At 35.8% G+C, this 19,013-nt stretch overlaps 1 protein-coding gene across 1 annotated transcript; it reads left to right on the forward strand.

The window, feature by feature from the left end:
* Positions 1-14,254: 14,254 nt before the first annotated feature.
* On the forward strand, positions 14,255-18,979 carry LOC108320780 (J domain-containing protein spf31). The gene is made up of 9 exons (XM_017552307.2): positions 14,255-14,509; positions 15,398-15,488; positions 15,570-15,630; positions 16,716-16,793; positions 17,104-17,177; positions 17,438-17,551; positions 17,664-17,771; positions 18,408-18,446; positions 18,537-18,979. The coding sequence occupies exons 1-9, from the start codon at positions 14,409-14,411 to the stop codon at positions 18,621-18,623; spliced, it is 753 nt and encodes a 250-aa protein (XP_017407796.1). The 5' UTR covers positions 14,255-14,408; the 3' UTR covers positions 18,624-18,979.
* Positions 18,980-19,013: the final 34 nt, after the last annotated feature.

Consider the following 19,013-nt stretch of genomic DNA (forward strand, 5'->3'; position numbering starts at 1 on the left):
GAACAACATGATTTGTCATCTGATATCTTATCTTTGCCTCTCCACTCCTGAGGTTAATCAAGATTAAATACATCAAAGATTTGCAAATGATAATGAACATGATCTTTATAATTTTTTATATTTAATTTTATTAGAACACATATTCATTTTGAGTTTGATACTATACATGATATTGATGGATGATTTTGTATAGAATTAATAAATAATAATTTTTTTAATAACGAGTGGTGTAATAAATTTAACCAACAACTTTTTCTGTTAACAAAATCAAAATTATGATTTTGATATTATATTCACAGTTCATTTCTGCCAATTTTTTTACGACTTCACAGGTCAAACATTTGATTGATCCGTTTCAAATAATTTTTTTTATAAAAAGTTGATATGGAAAAGGGTTTAGGGTAAATTGAATCCAAAAGTATCTATTTTGTTCTTTTTTTTCTTTCCATTCTCTCGTACTTTTTTATTTTTTCGTTCTCTCTCCATTTTTCTGATTCTCCATTCTCTCTCCAACCTTTTCTCTACCTCTTCATTTTCTTGGATCGAACCAAAATCTATTGTTTGTCTTAAAGTTTTGACCTTTTTGGTTTCATTCTCTTGATGATATTGTGTAATGGAATCCTCCGGTGACATTGTTGGTTTGAGCAAGGTATATGGGTTATTCTCTTTTGTTATATGCGTTTTCGGTTTGCCCTTTCGTTTTCGCTGTTGTCGTTTTGTGGTTTTTTGTTGTTAAAATTTTTTAGGTATCCTTCTAATAAGTGAAATATTTGTTTTCTTTGATGCAATTGTGCATTCGCCATTCTTTCAAAATGGTCCTCTAGTCTCTGATAACCCATCACAAGACTTCTGTAATCGATTATCAGAGCAGAAAATTACCAACAATACTCATGGAGCTTACATGAAAGCACCTAAATGACCATTAAACTCACTCACCCATCTAAAATAAGAAAAATGAGTCAATAACTTAAAAGTAAACCCATTTAGGAAGCTTAGAAAAACATTATTTTTGAGAAATTAACTGCATCTAGTATAGTGGTCTAAAAATTATGAGTTAGTAGTCCTTTGAAAGCTCTTTGAGTCTACATTCCAACAAAAACATTGTTCAAAATTAGGATAATTCCATTTGATTTTTTTTTTGTAATAAAAAAGATAATAGGTAACGAAGAATAATTTATGAAGCATGTTGTTTATTTTGATAGCTTTAGCATATCCTAAAGCTATCAAAATAAACAAATTTCAAGTCTATACCTTCCTGGAGTAAATAAGGGGTTTTAAGTTTTTATGATATTATCGGCAATCATAAAAAGACAATTCTCTTTTAATATAGCAATTTGTGCAACTATTTTACGATTAAGAAGCAATTGCTTCGTGTATAGACTATTAATTAAATTACTATAAATATAAGATACTTTTTGATTCTCGCGAATTACTGCATTTATTTGACTAATCCATAAACCACGAAAATCTCGAATCAATTCATTTGGAGTTTGATGGAGAAAATTATGAGCAAAACAACCAACAAAGGTCATAGGTGGTAAAAATATATAAAAGGTTAACTTTAAGAATTAATTGCAGCTATTTAGATGTCCAAAAATCACAAATTAGTAGTCATTGAAAATATTTTTGAGTCCATTTTCTAATAAAAAAGAATCACATCATTTAGAGGTATGTGGAAATAGTTATGATTAAAATAGTCTGTAAATGTCAAAGTTGACTGATACGACTGTCGCGGTCATACAAATTTGATGTGCAATTAAGAATGCAGTATAACTAGGAAGTGACTCCTAGGTCGTCTCTCAAGGACCAATATTTGTGGTTCAGTCTTAGATTTAACACGAGGGGGGGGGGGTTGTGAAAGTTTTTGTGAATGCAATAAAATAAAATAAAATTGGAAATTAAACGAAAATACAAAAGCGTTGAAATAATTTCAAAACGGTAAAAACTGAATGGTAAAAGATATCGAAATAAAATAAACACATGAACAATAAACTTGCAGTAAATTAGAAAATGACAGTGATTTGATCAAAGCTTAAAACGTGCAGTCGAAATTGTAAATGAAAGGTAACTCGCAGATGAAAATAAAGTTTTAACAACATCAACTGAAAAATGCACTGAAATTAACATTCAATTGAAACTGGAAAACAAATCCAAAACCCTCCCCAAAGGGGAGGTGGAAAAATGAAAGCCAGAATGTAAATTCTCTCCTAACTCCTACTCCTAAATTCTAATCATGAAATCTCTTCTCTGCTGCTATTTTTATAGCCACGGCACCCACTGCCCGTGAATACCATCCTGCTTCTCTCCTATACTGAACGTGAGCTCTCTGTGTGGAGCATGATATCTTGCCTTGTGCCAAATAAAATAAGTAAAGGGCCCTTCATTCCAACTATTTTGTCATCTTCTTCTCTTGTGCCGAGAATACCACCTTCAGGATGCATGTCTCCTCTTGCTGCCAAGACCGTGAAGACTCCCCTCCATTCAGCCATGACCGAGAGCTATGCTCTCCTTCTTCTACCAAAATGCATCAGTCTTCTCTCTTTTCTTCCACCTTGCAACTTTGATTCATTTTTTTCCAACTCTTAAGGTGGCTCTCTTGGTTTCAGCCAATGAATCACGTGAAGCTTTTGTGTTGTCTTCTTGTTGCTGGCTTCCGTGGTGGCTGTTGTACCGTGAAGCTTCTTTGCTGGAAGCAACAACCCGCTGGATGAAGTTGTGTGAAGGCTGGCCGTGAAATGTTTCTGGCCGTGTTCTTCTCTGGGGTGTGGACGTGGCTGTGTTGGCCTCCCATGGCTGCACCCTCGCTGCACTTGCTGGACTCCACTTCCTCAACAACATGTGTGCTGCTTCTGTTCTCTAGCAAAGTGAACTTTCAATGCACCGTTAAGGTGGCTTCAAGCTGGACGTTATGTTCTTCTTCCAGCTGCTCCAACATGTTCCTATTCTCTTCTCTTTTCTTTCCAGCAAGGCCGAGACACCCTCTTCATTGCTGCTGGCATGATGCACCTTCTTCCAACAAAATAATCAGCCTTCACTCTTCTCTTTTGCCTTGTTGATCCGTGGAAGTGTAGCCTTTAACGTGTGTACCTTTCTAGGCTTTCAAAACCGTGAACTCCACTTGCTGGAAGTGTGAAAGATGGTTTCCTCTTTATTGGCAGCTGCTGCATTTTCTTTTGGGTGGGGCCGTGACTCTCTAAAAACTGAACAAAGATGAAGTGTTGCTCCCTCCAAAGCCAAGCTGCTGGACCGTGTAGTGCTGTATTGCTCCAACGTGTTGGTAGAACAAGGTGCTGTAATGTTTCCTCTCGGTGGTTACTACACACCGATCTCCATGATGGCCAAAACCGTGGCACCTCTCTCATTTCACTTCAATTCCGTGCTGGATAGCCGTGGCTGCAACTCTAGGCTGAGAGTTCTCTTGAGAAAGATGACTTCCTTTGTAGTGGATGGACCCCATGCCATGCTTCTCTTTCCGTGACACTACTTCTCTTTAGTCAATAAAACTCTTAGCTTTTTATTGCTTTTCTGGAACTCTTTGCTAGGCCAAAATAACGTGAGTGGTGGCCCCTTTCTTTGTTCCCTTTAGCATATTACAAAAGCAAGGAAAGAATATTCCCTTTTTGTGTTTTGCCGAGAATTATTTTTCCCTTCCACTATGATGTTGCAGCCGTAATACACTTCTTTCTTATCCTTCATAATAATAATAAAATAAAGGAAACATTGTTCATGGCTGCCAAGTCAAAAACCGTGAGTGGTATGGCCTTTCCAGAAAAGTAAATTATCTTTGTAAGGTTGGTATAGCCGTGACATTTACTTAGAAAATGTGGTAGCACATTGTTATCTTCCAGCTATAAAACCGTGACACCACTTCTCCAACTACAAACAAAAATATTCCACTCCTAAGTTTCCACATAAACACACAAAATAAATCAATGCAATACAGCTTCTTCCAAGTAAATAACACAGTGTACAAATGAATAAGTTTTCAAATGTCCCAAATTGTATTTCCAATATTTTTCCTGCAATCACTAATGCAACTAATTAGTTCAGATGACTCAAATTAATCAAAATTAGAATTTCTGGCCAAATTAAGCACAATTAGCAAAACGGGATAATACCGGACATTCTAGCACAATTCTCCGATTAATTCTAGCACAATAAACTAAATGAAGTGAAGAAAATATTGACTCATCAAAATAGACCACACTTAGTCTTTTGCACTCCTGGGCAAAATTAAGACTCAAATCAGGGAATGGGTCAAAGGACTTTTAGGAAGGTGACATAAACTCAGCAGACAGAAAAATAAAGACTCACGAGAAAAATAAACAAAATTTACAGAATTCTCAAGAAGTCTGGACCGATGAAAAGATGTAGACAATATCCAACACAAAATCATGGAAAAGCACATACTTACAGAAATCATCCGAGCAATTCAATACATAGCAAAATGATTAATTAGTTCAAGAGGTGATTCAAAAATAACGAAACCTCACAGATGCACTACAGTGTTTCTCTCAAGTGTTTAAGGTAAATCAATGTCACTCAATGCACTCAAGAAAGCAAACACAAGTAGACTTGGCAAGCTTCTAATTATCAATACTTAAAAACATATGCATGTTCAGATCAAAAGGTCTTTACTGGGTTGTAATGGGGCCAAGGACAGGGGAGGATAAATTTGGATAAGTAGCTATAGCTCAGAAGAAATAGAGGTGCACTAGGGAAAAAAATGTAAACACAGTGAAATCTCACCCAAACCTCTAATTCAATCCTCTTCTCGACTCCATTATTCACAAAATTTTTTTTCAAAATTTTTTTTTTCTCTTTTTCTCATCATTTTTTTTTATCCTGTCTTTTTTTTTTTATTTTTTATTTTTTTATCACACAACAGGATATAAATTTTCATTTCAAAACATGATGAGGAACCAACTAGCCAATTCATCAGAATTCCCAAGGAGACCACACTTATTCACAAAATACTCTTATAGCTCCAGACCTTCCTAAGGTTAAGGTAATCATTTGTTTTTCACTTAGGATCAATGTATGAGCTTCAACACAAGGAAATATATACAGTATAGGCTCAAAGGGGTTATCAAAGGATAATAACAAGGTAGGCTTATTTGGCTAAAGAGGCTCAAGAACAAAAATGCCTTTATCACTTCCAAAAATGCATATAAATCAAGTATATCAAAAAGAATCAAGCCAAGGCATATGTGCAAGCAATCAAGAGACATATCACACACAAGAAAGAAAATTAAGTGGCTCAAATCTCACATAGGGTATTCGTCACAATCAAATCAACCTCTCAAACGTATAATCATCTTTCCAAGCAAAGAAAAAGCAGGGATTTTAAACCATAAGTATTAAGTAAGTGAAGGAAAAATCTACAACTTTAGACATTATCCAGAAATCAAGAGAAAAATGTAAAATTTATTGCACTCAAGACACACTAAAACAACTTAAAACAGAAAAAATTTAACACTCAAAAACAAAAAATTTAACACACAAAAGTACATACTAAAAGAAACTAACAGAAAAATCAGAATTTCTCCCCAGTAGACCACACTTAAATCACACAATGTCCTCAGAGTGTCACAATCATCAGATTATCAATTTCAAAGCAGTCAAATCATAAAGACAAGTGCAACAAAAGTAGGAAAAATGGGAAGAAATTTTTCAATAACATCCATCAGTAGATGTTGTCAGATAACATCCATCAGTAGATGTTTAGATCACCTAGCACCCATCAGAAGATGCTAATAATTTTTAATTTTTTTTTTTTGAAAAAGGAGACCGGTACTGTGACAACAGTCTCGGTGGCAAAGACTGGAACTGTTGCTACAGTGGAAAGAAAGCTGGCTATAAAAGGGTACCTCCTCAGCGTCAGAGCGCCATTTCCTGACCTAGCCTCTCTCTCTGCTCTCCTCTCTTCTCTCTTCTCTCTTCTCTCTCTACTCCTCTCTTCCATCTCTCTGAGCGTCTGGAGCTGCGCAGAGCCTCTGCCACCGCGCCTTCTGAAGAATCTGAGAACCTCGAGGAGCCTCTGCAAGCCCTACTACTCCAGGTAAGTCCTCTTCACCTGGATCTCCGTTTCTTTCTGCTTGCTTTACATTTTTTTTTTCTTCTCTGCTTTCCTCTTTTCTGCTTCCCTTTCTTTTTACTTGCCCCTTATTTTTTTTCTTGCCTGCTCTCCCTCTCCCTTTTCTTGCTTTCCATTTTTTTTTCTTCTGCCGATTATTTTCTATTTCCAGCTTTATTATTATTATTTATTTTCTTTTTTTTTTAATACTGGTCCTCTCCCCCTGCCCGATCTATCTTCTTTCTTCTCCTTCAATTTTTTTCATTTTTCTGAAACTGAAAACACTTAAACACATAAAACACAACTGTCTTAAAACTTAAGGGGTATATCGGCTGGAAACCAGACGTTAATCTCCCTTCGATTGAAGGTATTGCAGAGACAATCGGGTAGAACAACGCCACGTACCCCACTTAAAACTAAATAAACACAGAAACATAAATATACAAGAACAATATGGACAAGGACAATTGGACGTAGATCCATTTAGGACCCCTTTGCAAGGACCGTGAAACAGATCTGAGACCAGACACAAAAACAATCAAAGACAGACAGGACAAATAAATCTAAAAGGAAACAAGAACAAATAAAGAAAATACTCAACTAATCTAATTTTTTTATGCTTTTTATTTTTCTGTTTTTTTATTTTTTTTATGTTTTTATTTTTTTATTGTTTTTTTTTATGTTTTAGAATATGATGAGCGAGATGGAAATCGAGAGATACACCAGTCAGCGGTGGCGCCCAACAGATGATCAGGTCAAGATGATGACCAACATCTTCAACTATGGGGTCACTCATCCAAGCCGAGCGCAAGTCGTCGAGATCACGTCTCGACTAAGGACCTACGGAGATGCCAGCGAATACAACGTGCACTGCTGGTTCAACAACCACGGCAATCGGGTCAGGCGCTGGCAAGCGGAGATAGACCCCACTGGCACTCAGTTTTCACAACTGCCGCTGTATATGTACGGTAAGACTCTGATCAGATCTCAATTTTTATTGATTTTTTTTTTTTTTTTATTATTAACAAGATTTTTTTTGTTGAAAGAAAATGGCTGGGTGGTAATGAGGGCACCAAGGCTGCTGGATTTATTCCCAGTCCCGATCATCATCGACGACGACAGAGACGTACGACAAATCCAGCCACCCATGATTCTCACATTCCGAACCAGAGCTCCCTCAACGGAGCTCTCCCTTAGACCTCCACAACCAGCTCGAGAGTTCTTTCGTTGAATTTTTAATGTTTTATGTTTTTTTTTTATTATGTTTTTGCTGGCCGAGTGTGGCCAGAATAAAGGCTGTAATATGAACACTTATTTTTTTTTTTTTTTTATGTTTTTATGTTTTTTTTTTTTTTTTATTTGGCTTGTAATATTAACGATCAGAAATGATCGACCCCCGGACAACTTTTATTTCATATATATCTACTGCAATTTCAATTTCAGATCTGTTCAATTTCCAATTTTCCATTACTGTAATTTTTGCATTGATGAATGAAATATTTTCTTAGTCTAAAAATTTTCAATCAAAAACATGTATGAGACAACTAAGAAAATATATTTACAATGAAGAAAATAAGGAAAAAGATAAGATCGGAAGTAAAAATTTTCAATGACTAATTGGTATGAAATAATAAGAAACTGAGGGTCGAAATAAAATCAAGAAATACGCAAAACAATTTTTTTTTTTTTTTTTTTTTTTAGAATTTTGGAATTTTTTTTTCTTTTTAATAAAAACACTAAAAATCACAAAGCAAATAAAACACAAAACACATTTTTTTTTTAAAAAACAAAAATATGAAAAATAAATATATGTACATCTCATTAAATTTTAACGGAAAGGAAAAATTTTGCACGCATAAAAAAAAATATTTTATCAAAAAGATTTTTTTTTTTTTTTTTTTTTTTAAGCAAAACAATCCGAAAACTAACAAAGAAAAATAAAAGAAAAACAAACATAACAAAATGCAGAATCTCCCCCAGACCACACTTAAACTACAATGTCCTAAACGTGTTCTAAGCATAAGATCATCAACTAAAACAATCAACAGATAAAGGACAAGTGCACTAAAAATATGAAAACGGGGAAGAAAGAAAAAGAAAACTTCCCTGGTCAGGGTGGCAGTTGCCAATTTTGGATTTGTAGGGAGATGTTCTTCTCTTCAGGATCCAGCACGAAATTGTTGAGGACGAACTGCTTCATCCTCCAGATTTGATCGAGCAGCGAAATGTCCTCCACCGCCGGATCCAAGCAGCAAATATTGTTACTGAGCGGATTCAGCAGGTGCCTGTTGATCTTCGAATTGTCAGTGTCAGCACCTTTGTTTTCCACTGTGGGTGTATGTTGATCAAATTTATACGTATCTCCTGCAACATGGTTAGTGCAATTTGGCACTGCAAAAATTTCATGCAGGGGTATAACACCCAATCCTAATGTAATAGGCTGAACCTTAGATACATCCTCAGAACATGAATCAATTTTAATTTCAGAAACATTATCTACCACAAATTCAGATTCATGTTCAGTGCATGGATAAGAAGTATTCAGATATGATGGCAAAAATTGGTTCTCATTATGCACAGAGGGAAAATTAAAATCATGCTCAGCAACAATATAGTCATTAGCATACCTATCATCATCACAATCAATAGAATAATCAAATTGTGGTATGCTTACCTCCTCTTCCTTGAAGATTGCTAGAGTGTGGGAAGACGAAGGTGGTCTATTGGTTCAGAACTACTGCTTATTCTTGCCTGGTCCTCAAAATATTCAGCATTCTCCTCAGGTGCAAGAGTGGCCATCTGCCCGATCTGATCACTCAGATTCTGCATGGCAGCTTGAGTTTCCTGCTGGATCTTCATGCTCTCTTGCTTGAACTTGAGATTCTGCATGGTCATCTGCTCCAATAACTCCTTCAATGTAGGTTCAGAAGTTGAAGGTTTAGGAGTTATTTGAAAGGGAGCATCATAAAATTGCATCTGCTGTTGTTGCTGTTTTTGTTGCCTGTTGTAGATGTTCGTAGAATAAGCTTGAGGCGCAACAGAGGCAACATGGTACTGCAAAGAAGGACATGCATCTGTATAGTGGTCACTGGAAGGACAAATAGTACATAGTCGTGCAACAGACGCAGATGGAGATGTAGATATCCGGTTGGTAGTCAATTGTGTCACCAACTTCTCAAGAGAATCAATCTTATCGTCCAACTTGCTTTCAAAGTCTGATATAGACTTGGCAACATCATCATGCACGCCCCTCACCAGAGGATGCGCAATATTGTTCTCATTACAAAAATCAGCAGAATAATTAAAGTACCATGCAGAAGGAGATTCATAATTAGAGGTATTGGCAGAATAAACACTGTTCACAAAATTAAAATAGGTAGACATCTAAAAAGAAAAATTCAAAATAAAACACAATTTTTTTTTTTTTAATTAACAGATAAAATACATATAACACACATACAGAAAATAGAACATCACATCACAATACAAAATAAAACACAACACAATTAAACATGCTTCAGACACAAACAAGACAGAACAATTTTTTTTTTTTTTTAATTTTTTTTATTAATTAATTTTTTTTTTAATTAACAGATATAATACAAAACACAACACAATAAAAATATAAAAGACAAAACATATATTACAACCACGTAACAAAACAAAAACAGTAAAAATAAAAAACAAGAACCTGGACTAAAGTGACAACGCCGCCAAAATTTGCTGAAGGTGTCGTTGTCGCCTACAAAAATATACAAGACAAAACACACAAAACAAACATATTAACAAAACAAAAATTTACACAACAAAAATCTAAAACCAAACCTCCATTGGTCCCCGGCAGCGGCGCCAAAATTTGATACGACTGTCGCGGTCATACAAATTTGATGTGCAATTAAGAATGCAGTATAACTAGGAAGTGACTCCTAGGTCGTCTCTCAAGGACCAATATTTGTGGTTCAGTCTTAGATTTAACACGAGGGGGGGGGGGGTTGTGAAAGTTTTTGTGAATGCAATAAAATAAAATAAAATTGGAAATTAAACGAAAATACAAAAGCGTTGAAATAATTTCAAAACGGTAAAAACTGAATGGTAAAAGATATCGAAATAAAATAAACACATGAACAATAAACTTGCAGTAAATTAGAAAATGACAGTGATTTGATCAAAGCTTAAAACGTGCAGTCGAAATTGTAAATGAAAGGTAACTCGCAGATGAAAATAAAGTTTTAACAACATCAACTGAAAAATGCACTGAAATTAACATTCAATTGAAACTGGAAAACAAATCCAAAACCCTCCCCAAAGGGAGGTGGAAAAATGAAAGCCAGAATGTAAATTCTCTCCTAACTCCTACTCCTAAATTCTAATCATGAAATCTCTTCTCTGCTGCTATTTTTATAGCCACGGCACCCACTGCCCGTGAATACCATCCTGCTTCTCTCCTATACTGAACGTGAGCTCTCTGTGTGGAGCATGATATCTTGCCTTGTGCCAAATAAAATAAGTAAAGGGCCCTTCATTCCAACTATTTTGTCATCTTCTTCTCTTGTGCCGAGAATACCACCTTCAGGATGCATGTCTCCTCTTGCTGCCAAGACCGTGAAGACTCCCCTCCATTCAGCCATGACCGAGAGCTATGCTCTCCTTCTTCTACCAAAATGCATCAGTCTTCTCTCTTTTCTTCCACCTTGCAACTTTGATTCATTTTTTTCCAACTCTTAAGGTGGCTCTCTTGGTTTCAGCCAATGAATCACGTGAAGCTTTTGTGTTGTCTTCTTGTTGCTGGCTTCCGTGGTGGCTGTTGTACCGTGAAGCTTCTTTGCTGGAAGCAACAACCCGCTGGATGAAGTTGTGTGAAGGCTGGCCGTGAAATGTTTCTGGCCGTGTTCTTCTCTGGGGTGTGGACGTGGCTGTGTTGGCCTCCCATGGCTGCACCCTCGCTGCACTTGCTGGACTCCACTTCCTCAACAACATGTGTGCTGCTTCTGTTCTCTAGCAAAGTGAACTTTCAATGCACCGTTAAGGTGGCTTCAAGCTGGACGTTATGTTCTTCTTCCAGCTGCTCCAACATGTTCCTATTCTCTTCTCTTTTCTTTCCAGCAAGGCCGAGACACCCTCTTCATTGCTGCTGGCATGATGCACCTTCTTCCAACAAAATAATCAGCCTTCACTCTTCTCTTTTGCCTTGTTGATCCGTGGAAGTGTAGCCTTTAACGTGTGTACCTTTCTAGGCTTTCAAAACCGTGAACTCCACTTGCTGGAAGTGTGAAAGATGGTTTCCTCTTTATTGGCAGCTGCTGCATTTTCTTTTGGGTGGGGCCGTGACTCTCTAAAAACTGAACAAAGATGAAGTGTTGCTCCCTCCAAAGCCAAGCTGCTGGACCGTGTAGTGCTGTATTGCTCCAACGTGTTGGTAGAACAAGGTGCTGTAATGTTTCCTCTCGGTGGTTACTACACACCGATCTCCATGATGGCCAAAACCGTGGCACCTCTCTCATTTCACTTCAATTCCGTGCTGGATAGCCGTGGCTGCAACTCTAGGCTGAGAGTTCTCTTGAGAAAGATGACTTCCTTTGTAGTGGATGGACCCCATGCCATGCTTCTCTTTCCGTGACACTACTTCTCTTTAGTCAATAAAACTCTTAGCTTTTTATTGCTTTTCTGGAACTCTTTGCTAGGCCAAAATAACGTGAGTGGTGGCCCCTTTCTTTGTTCCCTTTAGCATATTACAAAAGCAAGGAAAGAATATTCCCTTTTTGTGTTTTGCCGAGAATTATTTTTCCCTTCCACTATGATGTTGCAGCCGTAATACACTTCTTTCTTATCCTTCATAATAATAATAAAATAAAGGAAACATTGTTCATGGCTGCCAAGTCAAAAACCGTGAGTGGTATGGCCTTTCCAGAAAAGTAAATTATCTTTGTAAGGTTGGTATAGCCGTGACATTTACTTAGAAAATGTGGTAGCACATTGTTATCTTCCAGCTATAAAACCGTGACACCACTTCTCCAACTACAAACAAAAATATTCCACTCCTAAGTTTCCACATAAACACACAAAATAAATCAATGCAATACAGCTTCTTCCAAGTAAATAACACAGTGTACAAATGAATAAGTTTTCAAATGTCCCAAATTGTATTTCCAATATTTTTCCTGCAATCACTAATGCAACTAATTAGTTCAGATGACTCAAATTAATCAAAATTAGAATTTCTGGCCAAGTTAAGCACAATTAGCAAAACGGGATAATACCGGACATTCTAGCACAATTCTCCGATTAATTCTAGCACAATAAACTAAATGAAGTGAAGAAAATATTGACTCATCATTGACAACATGTTATCTCATTCAAGTTGACTTTGGGGAGTGACGTTCTCATAACTCGGCACAATACAAGTTTTTGTACAAAACCAAATTTTTGTACGGGTAATCGTTTATAGGACCATATCGATTACAATTTACAAGGGACTGTATGGCCTACACTTGTACAGTCCCTTGGAATCGATTACAATGGCCGTGTAAAGATTACGCATACAAAAATTTGATTTTGTACAAAAATTTGTACTACAGTACCCAGCTGTGAGAACGTCACTCCCAAAGGCAATTTGAGTACTTTTTTTCATATTTCTTCACTGGATGAAACTTTTTTTTAGTGTTTAAGTGTAAGTAAACTTGAAAACTGAGGATTGGGCAGTCCATGTTGAGGAAAGACCCAATGTTGGTGTAATGACCAAGTTAGGTGAAGCCCTCAAACAAGTGTAGGTCACACAGTCCCTTGTAATCGATTACAATGACCCTATAAACGATTACACGTACAAAAAATTAATTTTGCAGTGAGAATGTCACTCCCAAAGGCAATTTGAGTGAGATAAGATGTTGTCAACTTTGACATTTGTTGACTATTTTAATCATAATTTTTTCCACAGACCTTCCTTCAAATGACGTGATTCTTTTTTATTATAAAATAGACTCAAAACTCTTTCCAATGACTACTAATTTTTGATTTTTGGACATCTGAGTAACTGCATTTAATTCCTTAAAGTTAATGTTCTGCCACTTCTAACCTTTGCTGGTTGTTTTGCTCATAACTTTCTTTACCGAACTCCAAATAAGTTGATTTTTGTTTTGTTGGAATATAGACTCAAAGATCTTTCAAATGAATACTAACTCATAATTTTTAGACCACATTAGTAGATGCGGTTAATTTCACAAAAATAACTTTTTCTAAGCTTCCTAAATGAGTTTACTCTAAAGTTATTGTTTATGTTTCTTATTTTAGATGAGAAAGTTACAAATTAGTAGTCATTGAAAAACTTTTTGAGTGTATTTTCTAATAAAAATAAAAAACTCATTTGGAGAAAGGAGACATCTTTCTCATTGATGAAGAACACAAGAGTTAGAGAGGCAAAATGCTACAAGAGCAACTTTAGGAGACAACGCAAAAATGCGAAAACAAAATGAGATAAGAGAGAGATGAAGAAGACAACGAACATAGAAGAGAGATTCGATGGACATCACTATGGTCAATGAGAACAACGAACAACCAAGAGACAATGGTGACAATGACTTAAGATAGAGAGATTTCAGAACCCACGAAACATCATCTCCATAAGATTTCATTTCTAAAAATATTATTTGGAATGGAACAATCAAATGGCCGACTTGACATAGTAAAAAAGTTGACAAAAATAATGGTTAAAAAAACATTTTCTTTTTAAAATAAACTTAAGAAAGAAAACACTCTTCAAGATAAGAACAACTCATACCCAAATTCAATGGGCCTAGATTCCATTCCTTTAGAGCTTTCTTTTTTGTACTCTCAGTATAAAAAACTACACTTCCATGGTAAATGGGTAATGTTTTGGAGATCAATTATATTCAAAGATATGAATGGTAATATTGATACAATTACACCAGCCATTAATGTGTTTTCTTTTTCGCAAATAGAATAAAAAAATGACATTTATAAGAAATATTCAAAGTGAGTATTTCTATACTGAGGAGAAAAAAATTTATCACTTTTTTATAATCACTTCATACTAAATTGAACCAGTCCTAAAACGACATCTCGATTTAGTGAGATACGACATCGCAACCGTAGTTTGATTATTGAAGTAAGATAAGATAATAAAACTTTTTTTTTCTCAGGAATAAAGCGAAATTAAAACCACTGCTCTAGAATATTATGTAATGCTAAGCCATACACACGGCGTCAAAAACTGTGGTTCGTGAGTAGAGAGGTTTGAGAGGATTCTGAAAGTTACGATCGGCGAATCTCGTTTTCGAAGCTGAAATTGAATTGAACAGTGAATTTGGCAGAAGCAAAAATGGGAGACATAAACCACGCGGCTACCGTCAACGACGATTTGCTTCTCAAAAACTTCTTCGCCGAAGTTAGCGAAGTTGAGAGGGACAACGAAGTCCTCAGGTACTTATCTCCCTCTCTCTCTTTTGTGAGGATGTTCCGGTGTGTGATTGTATGCTTCTGAATTTAATTTTCTACAAATGTCTATTTATTTCGTGTAATTTGTTGCATGTATGCGTGTGCTGTTATATGTTTAGGTTAGGTTATGATTAGGGTTTCTGGATAGTCGTTTCTGTTTAATTATTGTATCTGTTGGAGAATTTATGTTGTGGTTTTTGGAGTGGTTTCTTTTCAAATTCTTTTGGTTTGGATCGCCGAAGCTTCTCCAGCTGAGATTTTTGCGTGATCCAAAAATTTTGTCAGTTAGTTTGTTGAAACGTGTGATATGCGTCTGCGTGAGGATGGAGATACGTGATTGACATTTTATTTTGCTTTCATTTTTTAATTTCAGTTTTTCGATGCGATATTGTTGTCATATTTTTCCGTAAAACTGGCGAATTTTAGTATCAGCAGGAATTGAGCAACGTTTGCCTGCAGTAATGTATTTTTGCCGGGAAGAAACAAATTCATTCGCGCGAGTGTATGATTGGCCCTTGATTGCAACTTGAGAGAATTATTTGAAGTGTAATGCTAGCATTGTATGTGTTGTGCTCGTTACTGACTGGAATAAATTGAGTATTATCTTTGAGGGAAGATGTAACATACATGCAGTCAGGCCTTGGGATGGAGCTGAAATCAGTAATTGAAAGTTCATTAATGATGAACAATGGCTGAAAAAGGGGGCAAGCTTGTGTAGTTGTGAATTTTAATCAAAAATATTTTTCAATTTGCAATGTTAAAGATAGTCTTGGTTCTTAATCGTTATTACCACATATTTATGCTGAAAACAAGAAATTTTGTTATTGTTTCAACTTTATAATCAACATTCTCTTGGTTTTATTTTCTACACAGGATTCTCTCTTGTTTTAAGCTGAATCCATTTGAATATCTAAACCTATCATTTGATTCATCAATTGATGAAGTGAAAAAACAGTACCGCAAGGTAATGTCTTCCTCGTACCAAGGACTGTTTCAACCCTTCTGCTGGCTTATCTCGTAACACACTTTTTCCAATCTTATGTAGTTATCATTGATGGTTCACCCTGACAAATGTAAGCATCCACAAGCAAAGGAAGCTTTTGGAGGTACATGAATACATGCTTTGCGATAGCCTCGGTAGAATTAAATATTTTACTTGTTTATCTTTCTTTGAACGTGCTAATTGTCCCATATTTTCTATGAGCATGACCATCGTAGTCCTTATAAGACAGACTTTCCTCATCCCCGTGACTAGCCTCGTTTATGTCTAGTATGGTAACGGAGCATATCAATCTTGATATTGAGCCCCATGTAGATGTCCAGTGGTGTCAGAGTTGTGTTAAGATCTCCCACATAAACTAGGAATATCGAAAAAGTAGCCTTTGCATTAGACCTAAGCATTTTTTCTCTCTTGAACTAGCTTTTGGGGTTGAGTTGTGCCCCATTCATTTCAAATAGAACTGTTTTGTTACTTTATTGTTTAGAACATTTTTTATTAACTATCCAGAGTTCTGAAAGCTATTGCTGTGATCATACATCATAAATTGGTAAAGCTGTAGGAGAATTCTACATACCTCTTCAATCAAAGACATAACTTATTTAGGGACAATAGCTTGAGTCCCAACCCAAGACTTGTAATGTTACTTTTTGAATAATTATTGACCAAAAGCTTTGACATATTGGGAGAGGTTACTTCTTTCCTTGGCATATATGTGGATGATAGGCTTCAAAATTTCAAGTAACAGTTTGTGCCGTATGAATGCATCATTTTTCTCAGTTACTTTGGTATAGCTTCAGGGGACATACATACTACTGTGAATTTATAAACAATTCTTTCAGCATACTCTTGTACTTGAACTTTTTTTCCTAGTAGATACTGTTATTATTTACTTTGAATTATCTTCTGTATCTACTTCAGCTTAACCTACTACCATTGGTATTTTATGTATCATTCAACTGCTATTTGGTTCGATATCTACCGTTTTACTGGTTACAACTACAATATTGGAGAGTTGAAAGCTGGATCCTTTTTGTTAATTCCTTGTCTGATCAAATTGATTCTGTATTTTGTATTTGATTTCAATCGTAATGATCTAAAAGAAGTAGTTTTTCAGCTATAGGGTTCAGAAAAACGGCAGATTGCATTTTTTTTGTTAAATGTTTGCTGTGGTATTTACTTGAATGAATGCAGCGTTAGCAAAAGCTCAACAGTTATTACTGGATCAAAATGAAAGGGATTACCTTCTTAGCCAAGTTAATTCAGCCAAAGGTTAGTTTTACTTGTCTTTTTGTGATTGGCATCTAGTTCTTAATATGTGTCTCAAAGGTGCTTCTTATTTCCACTCAACTTTGTAGCATGTTCTGAATTATTGTGATATCTGGTGTACTATCTTTACTCTAACAAATAGTGTTTTCCCCTCATTGCAAACCCCAAACTTGTGACTTGGGATTGAGCTTTCTTTTTGTTGTGTTTTCTTTTTATGCGGTCACTCCGTAGAAGAAATGCTTATTCATGGAAAGCTAGTTACATATGAAAGAAAAGAATTATCTTTTTTTTTTTTCATTTATATGAACTGCAGAAGAACTTAGAGCAAAGAGGAAGAAACAGCTCAAGAAAGATACAGCTTCAAAAATTAGGTCTCTGGTAGAAGAGGTATGTATAATTTTACTAGGGTTCTTTTGCAATTTTAAGATCTTTCACACCAGAGTTTGCAACGTAGAATTTTAGAATAGTCTCCCATTGTGAAAGTGTGTCGCGTATTGGTGGTGTGTCTGTTTGTGCCTCCCTACTGATCTGATTACTCACTCAATGCTATGATTACCAGACTTTGATATTGGAAACTTAGTCTATTACTATTTGTTAAAAGACATTATACCCTTGCTTTTTAAAAAACTCATTTTATTTTTTTGCAGGGAAAATATGATAAACAATATGAACAGTCAGAGGAATTCCAGCAGGAGCTCAAAGTCAAAGTTCGTGAACTATTAACAGAACAAGAATGGAGAAGAAGAAAAATGCAAATGAGGGTATGCTCTAATCATCCCTTTCCAAATTTTCATGTCTTTGAAAATGCAGTAACAAGTCAGCGGATTCAATTGGAGATAATTTATTCCTTTTAAGTTATTTAATGTTATTTAGATATCTGAGGAGGAAGGCAGATTGAAAAAGGATGAAGAGGAACAAAAGGAAATGTGGAAAAGAAAGCGTGAACACGAGGAGGAATGGGAAGGAACACGAGAGAAGAGGGTTAGTTTTCTATGACTTCATCTTTATACTTCATTTTATGCATCAAACCTTTGGCTAAAGCATTTTTCTGATGTGTTCCTTTGAAATCTACACTGAAGCTATAAAGTATTCCAGAATTTGGCAATATTCTGTTCATGTTCTACATATACTTCTGGTTTTCTGTAATTTACTTATCTGCAATGTGCCAGTATGTCAGCATATTAGGAAATGGTAAAGTAATGTGATATTTATGAAGAATTTTTTAACAGAAGAAACACCATCGTTGGGGACACAGTAGAAAATAGTTAAATGACGTAGCAGTGATTACTAGTTTTAGTCACAAGCAGTCTCTCCACCGCTGGGGGAAGTGATGCATAGATACAAGGTTTCCTTTTTTAATTCTTGCATTTTAAGCCTACACCTATCTTTTACTGGCTCTTAAGCTTTGCATAGTCTGTTTAAGAGATAATCTGAATTTTATTCGGATACCTTGTTTGGATTCTTGCATTTTAAGCCTCGACCTGCCGACTTGCCCGGAAACTGTTTAAATATTATCTTGCTTTTTCGTCATCTGTTTAAAAAATAAGCTGAATTTTCTTGGCATGCCGTACTTTTTTTCTTATAAAAAATATATGAATTAATGCAATTCATCATCAGGTATCCAGTTGGAGAGATTTTATGAAGGGTGGAAAGAAGGTGAGATATATCATAACTATTCTGTCTGACATGTACCTTGGAGCTAAGATTAACTACTCTAACTATGTGTACCATTTTGTATGTTTGCAGAATAAGAAAGGGGAAATTCGCCCTCCGAAGCTTAAGACCGAGGACCCCAACAAATCCTACGTTCAAAGGCCTGTAAAAAGAGGTTAGGGTTATGGATTCTTCCATTTGTTAGAAGATGATGACAGCTATCAATTAAACCAAGGAGTTCGAGAGAACTCATTCAAGCAGGGTATCTTATGTATCGGTTTGATTGATACCTGTATAAAGATTTATGTTAAATGGAATGTAGACCTCCAGCGACCTTTTTGGTGGGATGCTAGGTCGTTACTTACCGATACTGACACATAGGAGTTATTAAATTTGAAAAAGAAACTTGTGAGTACTGGTCATCCGCACTGAAGCATTGAAATGTTTATGGAGAATTTGATTTGACAAATCCACGTATGCAGCATGCAGTTTGATGAAAGACTTAAGTGACAATACAATTGTTGAAGATTTTTCTATTTTTTTGTATCATGTCTGGATAAACAACTGTCA

The sequence above is a fragment of the Vigna angularis genome, chromosome 11, assembly GCF_016808095.1.
Source record: "Vigna angularis cultivar LongXiaoDou No.4 chromosome 11, ASM1680809v1, whole genome shotgun sequence".
Taxonomy (NCBI): domain Eukaryota; kingdom Viridiplantae; phylum Streptophyta; class Magnoliopsida; order Fabales; family Fabaceae; genus Vigna; species Vigna angularis.